Genomic DNA, 21,179 nt, shown 5'->3' on the forward strand with positions numbered 1-21,179 from the left:
CCCAGATCGACCTTGGGCAAACGCTTTGAGCCTCCATTTCCTCATCTGTAGAGTGGGCATGTTTTGCTTTAGTCCATAAGGTTCACTGACACCTAAGTGATACGAAGAATCAAAGTCTTAGCCTACTGCTTGGGTCGTAGAAAGCGTTAGTGAACTGGTGGCTATAAATATTAGCAACTCTGGGCCAGGTAGGACACTACCTGTGTAGGATTGAGGAGTATCCATCTGCAAAATGGGCGCAGACCAGGTCCCAGTTTTTGGGAACAACCATCACTTTATAAACAGAACTACAACAACCTCCACTTCGCCTGTTCTGAAGGACACTTGTTTACAAAACGTGGGAGCTGGAGGAGTGGATAAGAACCTGGGGAAACATTACCAGGGCAATTAAAAAGCAAGAGGGGGAAGGATAGAAGAGAGGGGAGCCAAGATTGCTCCGAATAGTTGGGACCTCAGCGCACCTCGGAAAACCGCCTGTGTTTTGCTCGGCCAGGGAAGCTTTCATTGGGACCCCTCGGGTACACTCCGGGGATCCCGCGTGGGGCCCCAAGAAAACAAGCAGAGGAGAAAGGGCGAGAGACTCGGAACTAGGGGCGGGGCCCCCGGGGATGGGCCTACAGGAGATTGGGGGCGGGGCTGTGACTTGGGGGCGGGAGAAGGGAGGGGCCTCGCAGAATTTCTCCGCTGCGCGCGCCACGTCTCCCTCAGCGAGCGTGCTGGGAACTGGAGGGGGAGAGAAAAACCGAGCGGGGCAGAAACATCTCGCGAGAGCTAGCGACGGCAGCGGCAGCGTGTCCGTGAGAGTAGCGTGGGGGCGGGGAGGAGAGGCGGCGGCGGCGGCGGCGGTGGCGTCCCAGCTACGCCACACCGGGCCGGGGCGCTGGGAGCCGGGGCGCAGAGCGGGGTCGTGGCGCCGGTGGTGAGAAGAGCGAGGAGGAGGAGGAGGAGGGGGAGCCATGGCGGGGCAGCAGTTCCAGTACGATGACAGTGGGAACACCTTCTTCTACTTCCTTACCTCCTTCGTGGGGCTCATCGTGATCCCAGCCACATACTACCTCTGGCCCCGAGACCAGAATGCCGGTGAGTCTTGCGGGCGAACCTGCGCAGGCCCGACAACCCCCCCGGGCCCTCAGCACTCGCCGCCCGGCCCGCCCCAGCCCAACACAACCCAGCCCAGCCCGCCGCGTCCCGGGTGACACCGCCCGCGCGGCCGGCGGCCGGGCCCCGCGTCCAGACGCCCGCCGCCGGCGGGGCCCGGGCTCGGTGGCGTTTCTCCGGTACCTCCTCACCGCCCCCCACCCCGTCGTCGTTCTCGGGAGTTTCTCTTTTCACCCTCTCCCCATTGTTCTGGATGCTCCTTGCAGCCTCCTCCTGCCTCTTTGTCTTCTCTGCCTCTGCTTTTATTGGGTATTCTTTATGGAGGGAGCGGGATGGTCTGGGGAGGATGGGAATTGGGAGGTAAGAGAAGAGTTGGCAAAGCAGGAAACCAGAGGTGCAGACTCGACTGAGACCCCCCGAACCCCTCCCCCCCGTCCTCCTATTCTAACATTCCCTTGTCCCTGCTCCAGCTGTTACAGATGTTTGGGGCACCCTCTGAGCTGGGTGGCATGTTTAGGACTCCCAAGTGAGCTCACCAGCCGCCCGCCCCCGTCACTTCCTCCCATTGCCTTTTTCATTTTGTTCACTCACACTGTGGGGGTTGGAAGCAATGCCGTTATTCTTCTTAGCAAAAATAGGCTTTTCTTTATTTCCTTTCCGTTGGAGTTTCCTGTTTATGAAGGAAAAAGTGCAAGTATGAAGGATCAAGTCTCATTTAATTCATCTTGTAGGGAGTTATGAGGTAACTCTGGTCTGTTTGCTTTTAGTTCTAAATCTTTTCACATCAGACAACATACCAGAACATAGAATAGTACGGATTTCAAAGCATTTTATTTTTGGGTAATGTTTGGATTCCATTTGTTGCATTCTGCTAGGACATATGGCAGGTGATATTCTTAAAGCTGATGGAACTGCAAGGGCCTAATGTATGGTAGTGTTAACAGTAACCAATAGATTTTGAGTATTAACATCGTTTAGGGAAAGCTTTCTTCTACACAAGAGCTATACTAAGTTGCCTAAATATCTTAAGCTGGGTGTGGTGGGGATCTAGGTTGTCCAGGTTATGTACAATACTTTGGGAAAATTGTTAACAGTGAAGCATTGAGTCAGCTCAGAACTTGTTATGCTTTAAGACTGATTCAATACCCTGTAAAATTCTTGAGTTACATAATGGAACTACAAATGAATTTAGGATAAAGAGCAACAAAGGTTTGCATCTCTTTGTACATATGACAGTGAGTTTAAATGTCCATTAAATGCAAAAATCTGCCCAAAGTTACCAGTCCTACTAAAGTTCTCATTCAGTAGCTAGTTTATGCAGTTTGAATTTTGGACTGTTGTTTCTTCTTTTCCTAAAGTGCATTTAAATTGTGTGGGTTCTTGGACAGTGGTTGTGTGATGAAGTCTTAATACTGTAATGGTTTCTCTTGTCTGAAAACCGAGGCCATTCTAGTATTTTGAGTTGAAAGGGTTCACTTGTTATAGTAGTTTATCTTCACTTATCCTTTTTTGTGTTCCAGTTGGTTGTGTAGAAGACAAAAGGGTATCAGGAGAGTGGGTAGTTCGATTAGTTAGAATGTGTTTTGAGAAGCTGCCCTGATTTCAATTAGACATCACTTTAATCTAACTGGATTTTTAAAATTTGGAAGTAATTTTTTCTGGCAGGTTTTGCATTACAAATTAGTATTACAAATTGCCTAATAATGTACCATAGGCAAGTTGTACTTCAGCCCCTTTAGCTTAATAAGTGGTCTTTGGGGAAGTGATGATAGTAGTTTGGGTGGAGGGAATTAATATTGATGACTTGTAAGTCATGGACATCAAATGTTACTTTATATAATTCTTTTAAACATGTAGAGTGATAGGTACTATTATTTCTACTTTACAGATAAAGAAACTGGAAGGTGGAGGGGGTAAATAACTTTCCTTTCTGGTGGAGCCTAGATAAAAATGTTGGTCTGCTTTAGCTTCAAAGTGCCCTGTGTTTTTCTACTGCTAGATAGAAAGTCAGGTGAGCTATGGGTGTACATTTGTTCCTTTTTTACATCTGACTGTTTCAGACTTGTCTTAGATACATCAACTTGCACATGTTGATGTATTTGTTTGATCTTGTCTAAAATGTCATTATGGAAATTAAGGTGAACACTTAAATGCTATTCTAATCATTGTGGAAATTGTCAGACACCATGAGTTTACCATAACTTGAGTTGTTTCTTTAGAATTAGTGGTATTAAAAGGATATTTTCATCATAGTGTGTTTTTTCCCACAGTCCACTTATAATATCTTGAACTTCAAAGAGAAATCTTGCATTATGGGCTCATCCCGAACTCTGTAAAGATTAAAGCTTTTCAGATGGTTGCAGCAAAGTTGATGACTTGCACTGCCAGGGGGCTTCTTAATAATTTTTATTTATCTCACTTAGAAAATCATCATGTTTTTCTTTGGAATATTAATTTATTTGGTTATTGGTGCTATATTGATCCTCTAGGGCATGTTAGGGTGTAAACACTGTACTGTCTTTCTAAAATCTGAAAAATATGTGAAGCACAATTCTTAAGGATTCTGAATATAAGATGTGAACCTATAGTAGTGTTTTTGAATAACACAACTGCATATTTAATACTTGCCTTTTGAAGCTTAGTTTTCTTGCAAAACTGTTAAGTAGCCAAACTAAAATATGTAGGCATAAGTTTGAGTTTCAGACTTCTTTTGATGATCTTGACTTGTCAGGCATATCTTTTGCATGAAAAAATTTGTTTTGCTAACAGTTATACATCCTTAAGTTTGTATTTAAGCAGTCTTTGTCTTTTTAAAAAAATGACACACTTGGGGATTTCAGGTTTAAAGTTAACAGTTGTTTCAGTGTGACTTGGAATTATTGGGCTTGAACATTTGGAAAGCATGGTACTATTTCACAGATTGTAAAAACCTGGGGTTTGAAAAATAGAAATAGCTTGGTCATTGGCATATTTGACATGTTAATTGAACTTATCCTGTTATCCAAAATATTATTTTGTTTTTTGTGGTACTGGGGTTTGAACTCAGGGCTTCTTACACACTATGCAAGGACTTTACCACCAAGCTACATTCCAGCCCCCAAAACATTATTAATGGAATTCTTTTTCCTTGATTTTTGTCTAATATATTGGGCTAAGTGTACTTACAACTTATGCCCTTTTTAGTAGTGAAGGGTCCTGTTTATCTCTCTTGGTGTTTGCAGATTGGCTGAATAAAATGAATATTCTTTTCAGACAATTATGGACCAAAACTTGTATCTGAAGAATACATGGAGGGTTTAGATTTCCTTACAACATTGGTTCTCCACTATGGGTACACATTAGAATCACTCCAGGAACTTTTTTTTTCCCACCTGGTGCTGGGGATTGAACCCAGGGCCTTGTGCTTGCAAGGCAAGCACTCTACCAACTAATCTGTATCCCCAGCCCTACCACTCCAGGAACTTTTAACAACAGTATGCATCTTCATATATTCTGATTTAATTGGTCTGGAGTGGGTGCTATGTTTTGGTATATTAAAAGGTCTCTATATTATTCTAAATTGTAGTATGTTTGAGAAGTGCTGCTTAGAGGAGAGGTTTCCTTAAAAGAGCCTTTGGGTGGTGGTATATTTGTTTTGGTATGTGCTCTTTACAAAACAAACAAATTAAATCAAATCAGTGTCTTAACCTTTTTGGAAAGCTTAGAAGCACTTATTGCAAACTGTGTTGCAAAGTTCTGGTAGTTAAAAGCCAAATATTTGTGGTAAAACAATTTTAATAACATGGATTTACAATCACTTTTTGTATTTATTAATTGCTTCCAAAGTATTTACTGTGCTAATGTGACTGGCATCATATATTTTGGATATTAAGATATTGAAATAATTGCAGTTACCTTAGCCACTGTCTACCTTTGGTGTTGCCCACAATACTGTACCTTCACATTAATATATTGACTAGAGAAATTAACCTACTGCTTATAATTATTTGTAGAATTTCAAGTAATTGAAGCATGCTTTTATTCTTTCCACAGGTTAAGGACTTTAGATCTTTGAATTAAGATAAAATAAATCAGTATCTTTTCCAGATTTTTTTTTTTTTTTTGAGTCCTTAACCTTATTTTTTTGAAACTTATTCTTACTTCTTGACCTTACCTTTTCAAACCGGTTTTGAAATCTGGCTCTGCAGTTTACCAACTGTGATTTTAGGCAAGTTATTTACCTCTATTGTTTCAGTATACTCATTTGTTTAAATAGATAGCAATCTTTCATAGAATTAAAGTGAGAATTAACCAATGAGATATATGTGTTTAGAATAGTGTCTGATACATAGTGATGCTGTTATTCCCTACTGTTTTAATTTGGTATTTGGGTACTCAGATTAGGTTTTTCTTTTCTTTTTGAACCCAGGGCTGCTTAACCACTGAGTCACATCCCCAGCCCCTTTTAAATTTTTGTTGAGACAGGATCTTGCTAAATTGCAGAGTCTGGCTCTGAGCTTTTGATTCTCCTGCCTCAGCCTCCTGAGTTGTTGGGATTACAGAAGTGTGCCATCATGTCAGGCTAGTTTTTCATTATTTGAAAAGATTAATGAAACTTTAAAAAACTTATATTCTTTATTCTTTCCTTCCTTTCAAATAGTATTAAGTGAATCTACTCCCTTACTTGGGCATGTGAATAGGAGTCCATCGTGCTGCTTGTTCTTGGTAGTATAATAAGAAAACTGGAATTCGAAAGACTCTTAAGTTCCAACCTAGTCCTCACTTAGTTATCTCTAACTCTGAGCCTCATTTTCTAGGGGTCATCATAATAACCTACCTTACCCATCCAGAAGTAGTTATAAGAAGCAATGAAAAAAATGTGTATAAACCCAGTTGATAAATATGCTGTAGAAATATCATTTAGCAGATATTTTTAGAGCTTTAACTTTGTGCTAGATCCTGCTTCTAGGTGGTGGAGGGATCAGATTTTTAATGTGTGTAACTTTTTTCTTGAACTGTATATACCCAGTGTAGAAAAGAACAAAGGAACAGAAGTTGCCTGTAATTCCATCATCCAAATTACTCGAAGAAAATTACACATTTTGGTTTACTGGGTTTTACTACATTATCTGACAGATTTTATACCAAATATTTTTGCAAAAATGTGGACTGTGACCATTATGTGAAACTTTTTTTTAAGTTTGCCAGTATTAAAATTCATTTATTACTAAACTGGTGTAAGAGAAGGATGCATGGGATACTCATGAATATAACTTAAAACTGAATAGTTCAAATTGACACATACCATTTCTTTGTGATAGTTTAGCTTTTTTCCTGTCTGAAAAAATGAACACATTAGTTGTTATTGATTTTTGCATTATAATTGAAATAGTACACTTAATTTACATAGTGTTACAAAGTATGCACCTTCAAATTTTAATCTGTGCCTATCATTGTTTTCATCATCTGACATGCTGACCTCAGTGCCCCCTAGTAAGGTGTTTATCTATAATGCTGTAATACTTTAAACAAACCACAAAAGTTAGCTTTCAGAAATATATTGACTGCATGTGTGCTGAGAGCGCTAGGCTCTTGGCTCACAGTGCATGAGAAGGCAAATGTGCATCCAAATACCTCTGGTGAATACTTTGCTGCTGTTTACTTTTTTTTTTGCTTTTTTTTTTTTGGTTGAGGACTGTGGGTGTAATTCAGTGGAAGAGTGTGTGTCTAGCATGCACAGGGCCTTGGGCTCCATCTCCAGGTCTGAAAACAAGCTCTCTAACTTTATTTATATAATTATTGGTTTTACTTATAGTATTTATTAAGCCATGTGAAGAAATAGAATTATACCACGGCACAATTTTGTGATGAAAGGTTATAAACCAGTTTTTGGACTGAAAAAAAAAAAATGGTGCGACGATTATGAATTGGTAATGATTATATGGTGAAATATGGTTTGCACCCCCCCACTTTTTTTGTACTGGGTATTGAACCCAGGATCTTACTCTTTTTTTGTGGTGCTGGGGATTGAACCCAGGGCCTTTCGCACGCATGCGAGGCAAGCACTCTACCAACTGAGCTATGTTCCCAGCCCTAGGATTTTATTCTTGCTAGGAACGTGCTCTATCACTGAGTGACATCCCCAGCCTCTGCACCCCCTTTTTCCACCTGTAGGAATGATCTTAATGTATTTATGGATATTAATTTTCCTTTGAGCACTGCTTTTTCTGTCCCATAAGTTTTAATATGTTGTGTTTTCATTTTTATTCATCACTAAGTTGCCCAGGCTGGTGGGGAACTTGTGGTGCTCTGGTCAGGCTCCTGAGTAGCTGGGATTATAGGCATGTTGTACACCTGGTTGTATCAGATCTTTTTGTAATATATAATATCCTTTGTCTCTTGTAATCTCTTTTGATTCTGTTTTGTCTGGTGTTAGTATAGCTACCCCTGCTTTCTTTTGCTTACTTATTTGCATTGCTTTTCCTATCCTTTCACTTTCAATCTGTGTCTTTGAATCTAAAATGAGTTTCTTGTAGATAGTATGGAGTTGGATCATTTTTTTTTTTTTTCATTCCATTCTGTTAATCTGTCTTGATTGGAGTGCTTAATCCATTTACATTAAAGTACTGAAAAAGGGAGGACTTAGCACTTTGGTCATTTTTCCATTTGTTTTTGTGTGCCTTATAGTTTTTTTGTCCTTTATTTCCTTCATTACTATTATTTCATGTTCTTTAATTCATAGTGAAGTGTTTACCTTCCTTCTCATTTTCCTTTTTTATACATTCTATTTGTGTATTAGTCTCCTCCATCTATAGGAAACAGTGTTACAAGCCATTTACAATAACATTAACTTTTATAATCACTCATATCATTACTTTTATTGAGATCTTTGTTTACTCATTTGACTTTGAGTTTCTGTCAAGTGTTCTTTCCTGTGACCTTGCAGGACTACCTTTAAGTATTTCCTGCAAGCAAGGTCTGGTGGTAATGAACTGCTTCAGCTTTGATTGAACTAAGAATGTCTTAATTTCTCACTCACTTTTTTAAACATTTTTTTCATTAACTTTTTTTTTGACAGTGATAAATATTTTTTAAATTCCTTTCATACTTGTATATAGGGTAATAATGTCTATCTCAGTCTACCATCCTTCCCATCCCCCCTACCTCACCCCTCCCCTTACTCCCCTCCATACAATCCGAGTTCCTTCATACTTCCCTACCCACCCACCACTATGGATCAGCATCTGCTTTTCAGAGAAAACATTTGGCTTTTTTTTTTTGGGGGGGATTGGCTTATCTCACTTAGCATGATATTTTCCAACTCCATCCATTTACCTGCAAATGCCATAAATTCATTCTTCTTTAAGGCTGAGTAATATTCCATTCTGTATATGTACCACATTTTCTTTATCCATTCCTCTGTTCTCATTCACTTTTAAAAGATAATTTTGTTAAATATATGATTCTTTTTTTAAAAAATGAATCTATTTATTCTTTTTTTTTTTTTTTTTTGAAAACTTTTTAGTTGTCAATGGGACTTGTATTTTATTTATTTATATATGGTGCTGAGAATTGAACCCAGTGCCTCCCACAGTCCAGGCAAGAGCTCTACCACTGAGCCCCAACTCCAGTCCCTCAAATATGATTCTTTATTGTCAGTTTTTTTTTTTTCTTTTAGCACTTTGAATATATTGGTTCACTGTCTTTTGATTTCCAGAGTTTGTGATGAGAAATTTGATAATCTTATTGAAGATCCCCTATGGGGTAAATTGCTTCTATCTTGTTGCTTTTAAGAGTCTTTGTTTTTGAAAGGTTAATTATAATGTGTCTCATTTTGGGTTTCTCTGACATCATTCTTGGTGTTCATTGAACTTCTTGGATGTTTATTTTCATGTCTTTCATCAAATTTGGGCAGTTTTCAGCCATTATTTAATCAACTATTCTTGTATATGGTCTGCTTGATGATGTCCCACAGTCCCTGTATAATTTTCTTCAATCTTTTTTCTTTCTGTTCCTCAGACTTGACAGTTTCCATTGTCCTACCTTAAAGTTAATGACTTTTTCTTCTGCCTGCTCAAATCTGTTTTGAATTTATCTAGTGAATTTTGCATCTTAGTTGTTGTGATTGTCAGTTCCAGAATTCTCTGTTGGTTTCCTTTTTTATTGGTATTTCTGTTTTGCTCATACGTTGTTTACTTGACTTTGCCCATTTCTTCCTTTAGTTCTTTGCACATCTTTAAGACACTATTTTAAAGTCTTTGCTACATCTGCCATTAGATCTTTTGATTTGTTTCTTTTTATTTATTTGTTCTTTTCAATGGCCCATAGATTCTTCATATGCTTTATGATTTTTGTTCTTGAAAACTGGACCTTTGAAGCTTATAATGTGGTAACTCTGGAATTCAAATTCTCTTCCCTTGTTTGCACCCCTCCCTTTGTGGTGTGTGTGTGTGTGTGTGTGTGTGTGTGCGCGCGCGCTATTCTTATTTTAATTGTTTTAGGCTATCTTTGTGCAAAGAATCGATCTGAAATGTAAACTTAAGGTCTAAAATATTTTCAGAGTATGAACATTTCTCTGGGCATGTGCAATCACTTTCAGATTTTTTTCCCCATATGTGTGATTACTTTTAATGTTTGAGTCTTTAATGTCTGGCTCCCAAAAGGGAACAAAGAGATAAATGAAGGAGGTGGAGGAAAGAGTGCTGACCCTTTAAATTTCTGAAAGTTACTTCTCTTGAGGGGTGGTGGTGGGGATAACAGTTGGGGGAACAACAGTGGCTGCCCACCTCTTTGAATCTTTTGTGATCAGAAGCAGCAAGATCAGAGCTGATATTTGGAGGGTAAAGTCCTTTTGCCCACTCTGTTGTGAGCTGAGTGCAAGCTGCTCCAGGAACACCTACCTGCCCAGCTGCCTGCCAGGGGCCTGGAGTGCGGTTAGGTAGCTGCTACTGTGCTGAGGGCTAGAATGGACAGAAACAGTCACAGTTTAGGTCTAAGACTTCCCCCAGAAGTTGTAAGCCTTAGTAGAATCTGGAGTTTGAAAACAGTTGCATAAAACCGACTGTCAGTGCAGTTGTCTAGGTGGGAGACAGATCCTTGGTGTTCTGTTTTACCATCTTCCCAGAATCCCCTTGGGGGATAACTTTAGACATAGTCCCTCTTGTGGGGAAAGGTCCCATCTCCTGCCCCAGTCTGAGACTGATAACTATGGTCTTTGTAATCTCTTCTCAACTCAGCTGTGATTTATTGAATGTTTACTAGTTTTAAGATGTGGCATCTTGCACTTTCATCAGTACTTTGAGGTAAATTCATGTATTTTGTCTATGAGAAAACTGCACTAGAATAGTTAACCAACTTGTTTAAAGCTGTTAGAAGATTGGATGTTGGACCCAAATCTATTTTATGCCAAAGCTTCTCTTGTGTGCTGCTACTCTATACTACATCTTGTAATTAAATAGATATTAAATGTTATGATAAATATTAAAATGGTAAGTGGAAAGTTCTATGGGAGCACAGAGGAAGGAGTGAATAATTCTGTTTTGGGATTTGGGTGTTTTCATTCAGAGGATGTGATTGAGTGGTCTAGAAAGGTAAGTGGGAGGAGGGCATTACACAAGTATGGGAAGGTATGTGCCAAAAAGTGGAGTCTTCTGTAAATGGTAAAGATTTAAAATGTGATTGGCAACTTGGACCAAGTGAGCCATTTTAAGAAGTTTATACTTTACCCTGTAAATCATTTGGTAAACAGTGAGGTTTTAAAGTAGGTAATGACATGGTCAGTTTCACTTTTGCGGAGCACTGTGTGGAGGGAGAATGGCTTGGTGGGTGGGATGGGAGATAGCGTAGCTGGGTGAGGAGAAACATGGAGGGTTAGTCCATTTTGGAACTCATTCCATTGAGATGTTAGGATGTAGAGGAATGGTTAGATTAGAGAAATCTGTGATAGCTGGGCTATTTATTTATTTATTCACTTCCATCTTATTCCTTTGTTTGGTGATTGACCCAACTGTCAGTTTGGGATTAAGTACAGTGAAAGAATGAGGATGACTTTTTTTTTTCAATAGTAGATTTTGTTATATCAGTCTCGTTGAATGGCTGTTCTTTACATTGGAAGAAACTGGCTGATAACAGGTTTGTGTTCAAAGGAGTTCATTTTATGAATGTTCATATTTAATGGTCTTTCTGAGACTTCAGATTTCACCTGTTGGGGTGTGTGTGTGTGTGTGTGTGTGTGTGTGTGTGTTGTTATTTGCTGTGCTGGATATCAAACCTAAGGCCTCATGCATGCGAGGCAGGCATTCTGCTGATCTGTGCTCCCCAGCTCAAAACCTTAGATCTTGAATGGATATTAGAAATCTAAGACATGTTTAAGAAAAAAAAAAAAAGTACACCTGTGTTTTATCCTGAGGGGGGTATCAGTTATGTATTTATATATTTACTTGAGTCTTACATAGAGAAAACTACCTGGGAACTTGGCAGCAGAAGAAATTAAGAGTATAATGTTTTGGCTTTATAGCTGTGGTGACAAACATTGGATTGGTTAAATGCATTCTGTAAAATTGCTTTTAAAGATTCTGTTGCATACTTGCTTGGTCTTAGAAGTATCTGAAAAACGATAACTTATTTTCCTTTTCTCAGAGGTTTGTTCTCTTAATCATACTTTTCATTCAGACAAAAAAGAAGACCATACATATCCGTATTGGTTTTCCTTTTAAAACATTTTCTATTATTAACATAGTGCTGATGAGAAATGTTGTTATACCATGTTACCATTACATTGTTTCTTTGAAATGCCTTGTTCATTCTCTCAAAAAAAAAAAAAAAAAGTTCCTTATTTTTTTGAATTTTGTTTGTGTCAGTGGGGATGAAGGAGTTTTCTTATTTAGACAACTCAACTTTAGATTTTTGCTTATGTAATTAAATCTGGTAGTTATTGAATATTCAGTTTGTTCTAGGTACAACAGATGATACAAAGATATATGTGATATAAACAGTTTTGTTTTGAGTTTATAATCTTTTGGGGTGAGAAAGGATTCAGGTTAGAATAATGCTTGAATTATATCTGGAACACCACAAAGAGAATGTAAGAGAAGTGAGAGCAAGTGCTGTGGAGGTTAGCTGGATAAAGTATTTGCATCTAATTGGGGATCTAAGGTTTGAAAGAGTAGGTGGATTTTGACTAGACTTTTAAGGATAGGAGCATTTTAATGAGTGAAAGAGGGGATCAGTATAAAGAAGAAATACATGATCAAAAGTATAGAGGCTGGACAGGTGAGCAGATCAGTGAGAGGCAGGTTCAGAGTGAAAAAAAAATGTGAGAAAAAAGGTAGACTGAAGTCACAGAGACCCTAGAATGCCCAGCTGAAGAGTTTGTCTGTGTATAGTTTTGCTGACATTGTATCATATTTGAGCATTTTAGAACATATTTTTGTAGCTATACTAGGTGCAAGTTAATTTAATAACTTCTTACAGATTAAGAAGCAGACAGAATAATAAATGTGGGCCTGAACAATGGTGGTGGCAGCAGGAATGTAAAGGAATCTTTTTCTTTTTTATGTTAGAATACATAAAACATAAAATTTGTGATTTAAACTATTCTTAAGTGTACAGTTCAGTGGCATTACTTAATATTCAGAGTTGTGAAACCATTACCTTTGTTCCCAAAACTTTTTAATCACCCCAGTATCTCCTTCCTCAGCCCTTAGTAGCTGCTACTTTGTTTCCATGAATTTGCTTATTTTAGATATTTCATATAAATCCTTCTTGTGTCTGGCCTGTTTCACTTAACAACGTTTCCAAGGTTCATCCATGTTGTTACGTGTATCAGAAAACCTAATTTTTTTTTTATGTCTGAGTAATAATCCGTTGTAGGATATCTCAGTTTTATTTATTTATCTATAATAAGTCTGAATTCTTTCCACCCTTAGTTTATTGTGAATTATGCTGCGACAACAGTGCTATTTGTCTGGTTTACTCCTTTTTGTCAGTTCTTATGAGTATGTTCTTAGAGGTGGAACTGCAGGATAATATGGTAATTCTGTATTTAACTTTTTGAGGAATGCGCCAACTCATTTTTCATTCCTACCAACAGTGTACAGGCTTCCAATTTCTACAATCCTCTCCTAACACCTATTTTCCTTGAAAAACAAACAGAAACCAACAAAACAAATAATTAGAGCTATCCTAATAGGTTTGTAGCGGTATCATCCTTTTTAAGCACCAAGAAAGGGCAGTTCTTCCCAAATACAACTAAAAATGTTATTTCTCTGGACTTACATAACAATTTATTGCAGTACAAGTGTTGCTTTATGTACATTATGTTTACATGTATTTTTCTTTAAAAAATGAAAGCTCTTTAAGAGCAGGAATTATGTTTTATTCATATTTATATCCCAGCCTTACTACAGTGCCTGATAGAACACAAATGCCCAGTTAAATGATTACCAACAGATCCCCTGCACCCAGTCAGATACAACAACCCAGGGGAAACAGGCAAGACCGTGCATTGTGGCTCAGATCCTAGTTCTCTTTCCTGATTTAGGATGGTTGCATTCTAAGGGCATTGAATAGGGAAAGAAAAAGAGAACTCTGGGTGGAGTACTCTCAGGAGCACTGTAATTTCCAGAGGAAGCTTTCTTTCATATTGCCCCATCACCATGTCAGCCCACAGAAGGAGATAACACACTCAGGTGAACATTTGTCCTTTTGATAGCGGTCACTACCATGATTTGGCAGTTGCCTGAGTGGCTGAAGGGAAGGAAGAGGAATTTCCTTTAGGGTATCTCATCATTCAACAAAGTCCTTACTCCCATTTCCTTCCCTTGCTGGGGACTGTTCCTCTAGCTGCTGGGAACTCACACCTCAGTCTCTGTGGATACCCTGAGTAGACTCCGAGCATCTTTTTCAAGGATACTCTGTTTAATTCCTTTGCCCATTTTCCATTTGAATTGTTTTATCTTTTTCTTGGTCAGTTGTAGGAATTCTTGATGTATTCTGGATATGAATCCCATAGTAGATAAATGATGTGCAAGTGTTTTTTTCCCATTCTGTAGATTATCTTTTTACTTTTTTTTTAAAGTACTAAAAATTGAACCCAGGAATACTTTACCACTGATGTACATCCCAGCCCTTTTTAATTTTATTTTGAGACAGGAGCTTGTTAAATTGCCCAGACTTGCCATGAACTTGGAATCCTCCTGCCTTCCCTTCCTGAGTTGTTGGGATTATAGGAACATACCATGGTACCCAGTATTACTTTCTTGATAATGTCCTTTGATAGCCAAAAGCCAAACATTTTTAATTTTGATGAAGTTCATTTTATTTTACTGCTTTTAAGCATTTGGGATCATGTCTAAGAATCCGTTACCAACTTCAAGGTCATGAGATTTGCCCATGTTTTTTTCTAAGAGATTTATGATTTTTAATAATTTAAACCTTTGATCCTTTTGGAGCTAATTTTTCTGTACAGAGTGGGGTAGGGGTCCAACTTTGTTCTTTTCCATGTGAAAGTCTACTTGCACAGTCTATTGAAGAAACTGTTCTTTTCCCATTGAATGACTTGGTGTCCTTGTCAAAAGTCAGCTGGAAGCTGGGTGCAATGGCACACGCATGTATTTTCAGTAACTTGGTAAACTGAGGGCAGATGATCACAAGTTAGAGACCAGCCTCAGCAGCTAAACCCCTATATCAAAATAAGAAATAAAAAAGGCTGGGCTCAGTGGTAAAGCACCTCTGAGTTCAATCCCCAGTACCAAAAAATGACGACAGCAGCAACAAAAAAAATGTCAGTTGTCCCAAGACTAGGGTGGAGTCTATTTTTATGGGGTAACATACTGAACATAGTTTAGCAGTGAAGGCCTCTTAAGGCTGAGTTCTTTACTTTTCTATCTGTTCTTAATCCTTTGGTAGTCTAATCACTTTAACAATCATCTCATGAGGACTCCAAATTTTCATTTCCAGTCTATACCTCTTTCCTTGAATTCAAGACTTATGTATATATATAATATATATGCAATATATATTATATATATTTCCATTTGGATATCTGATAGACATCTCAGTTTTTTACAGATTTTTTTTTAGTTGTATATGGACACAATGCCTTTACTTTATTTTTTATCTGGTACTGGGGATCAAACTCAGCACCTCACATGTACTAGGCAAGAACTCTACCACTGAGCTAAAAATCCAGCCCCAGACATCTCAATTTTGATATACACAAAACTGACAATTTCTGCCTCTCACTACCCCCTAGTCTTCTTGACTCATTGTCTTCCTGTCAATTAATAAGAACTGTTTTTAGGTGTTTAGGCAAAAGCCTTGGAGTTACTTTTGACTCATCTCTTTGTCTCATACTTCACTTTCAAACTGTTAGCATGTTGTGTTGACTTTATCTTCAAAATGCTATATCTAGTCTATTTCTCATGTCTTTACTACCATCTAACATTCTGATTTATGGTCTAAATTGTTAGCCTCTGAACTTTCTCCTTGTACATATTCTTGCTCATTGCTGTCTATTCTTAAACTTAAGCATTCCTTTTAGAACAGAAACCAGTTTTTCTCAATTCAAGGCCCTCCATCTCAATCCACATAGAAAATCAAGTCTTTAGAGTATCCTGTGGAGTCCTTCATGATCTCTTTGATCTTCTTGCCTTTTTCTAACTCTTGCCATTCCAGCCTCTTTGCTGCCCTTAGAGCATAGTTAGGTACTCTCCTTCCTTCAGACCCTCAGTGTTGCTGCTCCCTTTGCCTACAATGGTTTTCTTTTAGGTAGCCATTTTACCTTCTCCCTCATCTCTGTGGTCTTTGCTCAAATGCCATCTTCTCAGTAATACCTTCTTTGAGTATCTCATTCAGTGTTTTTCTCCTTACTCCTACTCTTCCTTTTCTCTGCATTATTTTGCTTCCAAATATTCTAATATTCAATATGATTCACTTATTTTGTCATTGCTATTTCCTCCATTAGATTATATGGCTTGTGGGAACAGGAATTTTTATTTTGTTTTTCTGCTCTGTCCTCAGTTTCCAGAAAGCTTCTGGTACATAGTAGATACTTGCCAAATATTTGTTGAATACAAGAGTTTTATCATTCTCCATAAATATTTACATGGTCCCTACTATATTTCTGGCAACTGAAGAGAACAACTGATCATTCATGGGTAAGATACAATCTCTGCCCTCAAGATTTTGGTGTAGAGAAGTCAGCTGGCTTTAATACTGGCTGCTGAAGAATAGTAGTGTCATATATGCTCGTTGGCCCTGTGTATCTATCTGCATCTATGGATTCAGTCAACCATAGTTTGAAGATATTTTTAAAAATTGCATGGAATTTTCTCGTCATTATTCCCTAAACAATACAGTACAATTATTTACATAACATTTGCATTGTATTAGGTATGCTAAGTAATCAAGAGATGATTTAAAGTACACATGAGGATGTGCATAGGTAAACATGACTTTATATAACATAAGGTATTCACTTATTAGGTAATCATATAACCTATGCACATTTGACATTTTAACCTATGCACTTTGCCATTTTATATAAGGCACTTGAGCATTCTCAAGACTTTGATTTTGGCAGGGGATGTCCTGGAAATGGTTTCCTGCCAATACTAAGGGATGACTATATAGTTGATATATAGTGTTGTCTTTTTAAGAAAGGAGCTATAAAAATGTATAAAAATTCTTAAATCTAGTAATTCCTCTTATGGGACTGGGTTCTGGTACCTACCATTTGATGTTTAGTCCATTGTTCTAGGCAGTGGAATATAGAGGTGAACAATATAAGTAGGATCAATGTTCTCATGATGCTTACTTTGGGGGATTGGGGAAGATGGTGATTGACTTTTTACAGATGAACAATCAAAAATATCACATAGTGATAAATGCTATGTAAAGAAGTAGAGAATTCATAGAAAGTCTTCCTGAAAAGATGACTTCAAATTGAGAGCCGAGTGATAAAAAGGAGTTGGCCTATTAAAGTTCTGAATTGAGTAAGGAAAAGCCTGTTTTAGGCTGGGGAGTAGTTGTCTATAGAATCCTTTAAGGCAGGAAAGAGTTTGGCATGTTCTAGAAACAAGAAAAGATTAAAGTGGCAGGTGGGGAACATAGTCTGAGAGAAAGTCAGAGAATTGGGTCCCATTTCATGTCTGTAAGCCAGGATAAGAAGCTTGGATTTCATTTTAGGAACAATGGAAAACAATTGGAGGGTTTCAATCAGGGAAGTGACATGATCTGATTTACTGTTCTCTCATGTCTTAACGAGATTAAAATAAAACGTGTTTTGGCCAGCTTCAATATATATCCCTTCAGTGATGAAGTTATATCTTTTTAAAAAAAAATATTCTTTAGTTGTATATGGACACAATACCTTTATTTTATTTATTGTTTTGCAATGCATAGGATTGAACCTAATGCCTCACGTGTGTGAGGCAAGCGCTCTACCACTGAGCTACAATCCCAGCCCCGTATCTTCTTAAAATGTTTAATTTATAAATCTAGTTATATATTTTAAAATCATATGCTATAAAGTATATTACTTGAAAAATACAGTTTTATTCCCTTACATTTCTGGAAGAAATGATTTTAAAATTCCTCATGTTTTGAACTTTTGTGTCATTGTCATCAGTAGTTTTTTGTTTTTTCCCACTGAGATGCTACTTGGTATGCTGCCCAGGCTGGTCTTGAACTCCTGGGCTCAGTGATTCTGCTTCAGCCTCCTGATTAGGTGGGACTACAGGCACATGCTACCACAGTTGGCTCATTAAAGCTATTTTTGAGTCATCTAACAGTAAGTCAGATAATCTTTTAATTTTCATTTGTTTGGGATTATAGCACTTTTGAGTTTGACTGTGATATTCTCACTGGAGATTTTCTTCCAAGGCAAACATATGACTTTATATAACATTAGGTATTCACTTAATAGGTAATCACTTACTGTGTTTTTAAAGTGGTTTTTACAAAAGTTGCTTATAATGACAGTTAACACTGATAAATTTGAGTTCTACTTCTAGAATAATTAATGGGTTATTAATTGATTATTCTGCCTTCAGATGACACACTAAGAATTTTGAATAAGCAAAACATTAATTGAGGTTGTTTTGTCTTCCTCAAGTTTGTTGTAGTTTGATTTCTTTAATCTTTTTTTTGGTATCAGGGATTGAACTGAGGGGCACTTAACCACTGAGCTACATTCCCAGCCCTTTTTTATATTTTATTTAGACACAGGATCTTGCTGAGTTGCTTAGGTCCTTGCCAAGTTGCAGAGGCTGGTTTTGAACTTGCCATCATCCTGCCTCAGCTTCCCCAGTGACCTGCTGGGATTATAGGTATGCCTGGCTGGCTCTCTAATCTGTTAAAATAAATAATGAGCCCTTCCTGCTGTCCCTCTTTTCTGAAAGTACTCAAATAGACAGTGATTCCCTTTTTTTCTGAAGGGTGTTTTTAGAGGAGTGGGGAAAGATTATGTTTTTCTTTTTACCTCTGCTTATTCTCCCAGCCTTTCTTTTCTGTCTTTTCCCTGTGTCCCTGACTTGTAGGACATATTATTGAAGTTGCTCTTGATGACCCCTCTATGAGAGAGAGGGGGAGATAGATAGAAATTAAATTGGAGGCAATTTCCTGGAGGTTTATTTTTTAATTGTTTCCACTGAGGAGGTGCCTTAAGCATCTAGTGGGTAAGACCTTGATACATAGGATGGCCCTCAACATCGAAGAATTACATATTGATATTACTGGGGTTGAAAATCCTTTCTAGTATTTGTTTTAGAACAATAAAAGGAAAAACAAATTATGTATAAGCATATGACATAGTTTCATACCACTGCCCCGTCAGGTACCAGTTTTAGGAACATAGAACAACTCATTTAGAATCATATTGGTTTGTACTTCCGTTGTCCAGGTTGAGGATTATGAACTTCAGTGATAGTGGGATGGTTTGCTCTTTTTTTTTTTTTTTTTTAAGTTCAAGAACTCAGTTGCCTTTTGAGTTCCCTTTTCTATTGTCAGAGTTTACAGGGCATAGGTGATAGATATTCACATTTCTGTAATCTTTGCACTTTGGATAAACTGAGATAGTGTGTACTGAATGGTGGTGAAGGTAAGTAGTATTTAGTCTGGTTTCTGTCTCTCTCAAATCCAGATGGTTCTGACCTGGCCTTGACACATCATGGCTAACGTTTCAGATTCAAGTAAAGGGATAATAGAACCTTTATTTCTCTTATTCTGTTTTATGGTTGGGATGATGACTGTTAGATTTTTGGTGGTCTAGAGCAGTGATTCTCAATTTTTCTTTTCATGTTATCATTCTCAGGCCTTCCTATTTTTGAACATTCTAAAAAACAAACCATGATTGTAGTAAAACTTGTTTTCTTACTAAATTAATAAAAAGCTAAAATTTTCCACTGAGTCAGTATTACCACAGTGAAGTTGATATAGGCTTGACTAGATGCACAGGGTACCTAGAAAACTGATGTTTTTTAGTCTTTTTGAAATAGTAACTCTCTTGATTCTTTTTTTTTTTTTTTTTGGTGCTGGAGATTAAACCCAGAACCTTGCACATGCTAGGCAAGCATTCTATCACTGAGCTATATCCCCAACCCATCTCTTGTGTACATCTTAGGGATTTAGGAATAGTTTTAGGAATTAGTGTATTTTGGAAGAAGTGGCACATCATTTTCTTTCAAATAGTTTGTAATGAAATAAATTGTGTCATCTATCATTGACTTTATTAAGTTTAGTAACCTATATATAAGATTTGTTCTAAAATTCTCAAGAGTTTATAATCATCAATATTAAAATATATATTGATATACTTATTTTAACTGAATAAAGAAGTAAACATTTTTGTTTTGATAGTTTGATTTTGGTGATTGATTTAATGATGTGGACTGACTTTGCCATTTAGGTTATACAACTAATTTGCAACTTCAGGTTTTAACAAAATAAACTTAAAGTACATTAAAGCTGTTTAGCCAAACATTATGCCATATTGACAAAAGTGTACTTTTTATTTAAAATAAATTTTAGTATTTAAAGTTTTTAACTCTTTTGAGAATTTGGGATAAAGTTGTTTGTAAGTGAAAGCATGACATTTTACATTTTATTTTAATAATCTGTCAATTTACAATATGTGTATTGTATGATAACACCAAAAATATGATGTCAGAAAGTTTAACATGTTAAACTTGAGTATGATAGAATTTACCAGTGTTCTTTGGTGACATATGACAAAACATTTAGAGGTAAAGTGTATTAATGTCTGCAACTTATTCTAAAATTGTTCAGGTAAAGAGGAGGAAATCGGGGAAGAAAGAAACAGAGGAGTGTAGAGTTACAAGATGTAATTCTGGTGAATTTGGGTGAAGGGAATTGTTCATTGTAAGGTTTTCCAAAATTTTCTGATGACTTGAACATTTTCAAAGCAAAGTTGGAAAAAAACTTTATACTCACGGGGAACAAAAAAGCAAATTTAAGAAGTATGTTTTAGTATTTTGAGAATTGACTTACCAGGTTAAAAATACATTACATTAGGATAAAATTATGTGGGGGAAGTGAAATGAAGGACTTGTTTATGAATTTTTGTAAGTAGATGATGATAGAAGCTATGACATTGGTATGGCTTTTAGATTCATTGGATACATTTAAAAGTGATAGAACTATTTTTTATTTAAAAACAACTATGAGAACAACATCCTTTGCAACTTTTAAATTTAGGATGAAAAATTTTAGATGTCAAATTAGAAATCTAAAAGAAAGTAAAAATTTTTCCCGTATGGTAATCAGTCAGACGGGTGTGAAGACCTCAGATTTGGCTAATGTTCTTTAAACTCTTTGGGTTCTATGAATATGGTGCTAAGAGTTCACTCAGTTTTACTGCAGATTGGCAGATTGCCTTGGCATGATTGCATTGGCAGATGTGACTCTTAGCAAGGCACTATAGGGCTTTTCAAGTACAGCTGCAAACACCTCTCCCAACCTTTACTATCCCTGTAACTTTACTGAAGTTATACTGCTGACAGCAGTCATGCTATATATTTTATGTTGTTTTTTGAGTCACAAAATTGATTTATGACTTTGGAATTTACCTTTTCTGTATGTGG

At 37.2% G+C, this 21,179-nt stretch overlaps 1 protein-coding gene across 1 annotated transcript in view; it reads left to right on the top strand.

The window, feature by feature from the left end:
* The first annotated feature begins 815 nt into the window (after positions 1 to 815).
* Positions 816 to 21,179, top strand: part of Sec63 (SEC63 homolog, protein translocation regulator) — a 64,769-nt gene continuing 44,405 nt past the window's right edge. Inside the window, exon 1 of the mRNA XM_047558453.1 lies at positions 816 to 1,080. Within this exon, the coding sequence (XP_047414409.1) occupies positions 957 to 1,080 (124 nt within the window). The 5' untranslated portion in view covers positions 816 to 956. The remainder of the gene's footprint in view (positions 1,081 to 21,179) is intronic.

Source organism: Sciurus carolinensis, chromosome 7 (genome assembly GCF_902686445.1).
Source record: "Sciurus carolinensis chromosome 7, mSciCar1.2, whole genome shotgun sequence".
Taxonomy (NCBI): Eukaryota; Metazoa; Chordata; class Mammalia; order Rodentia; family Sciuridae; genus Sciurus; species Sciurus carolinensis.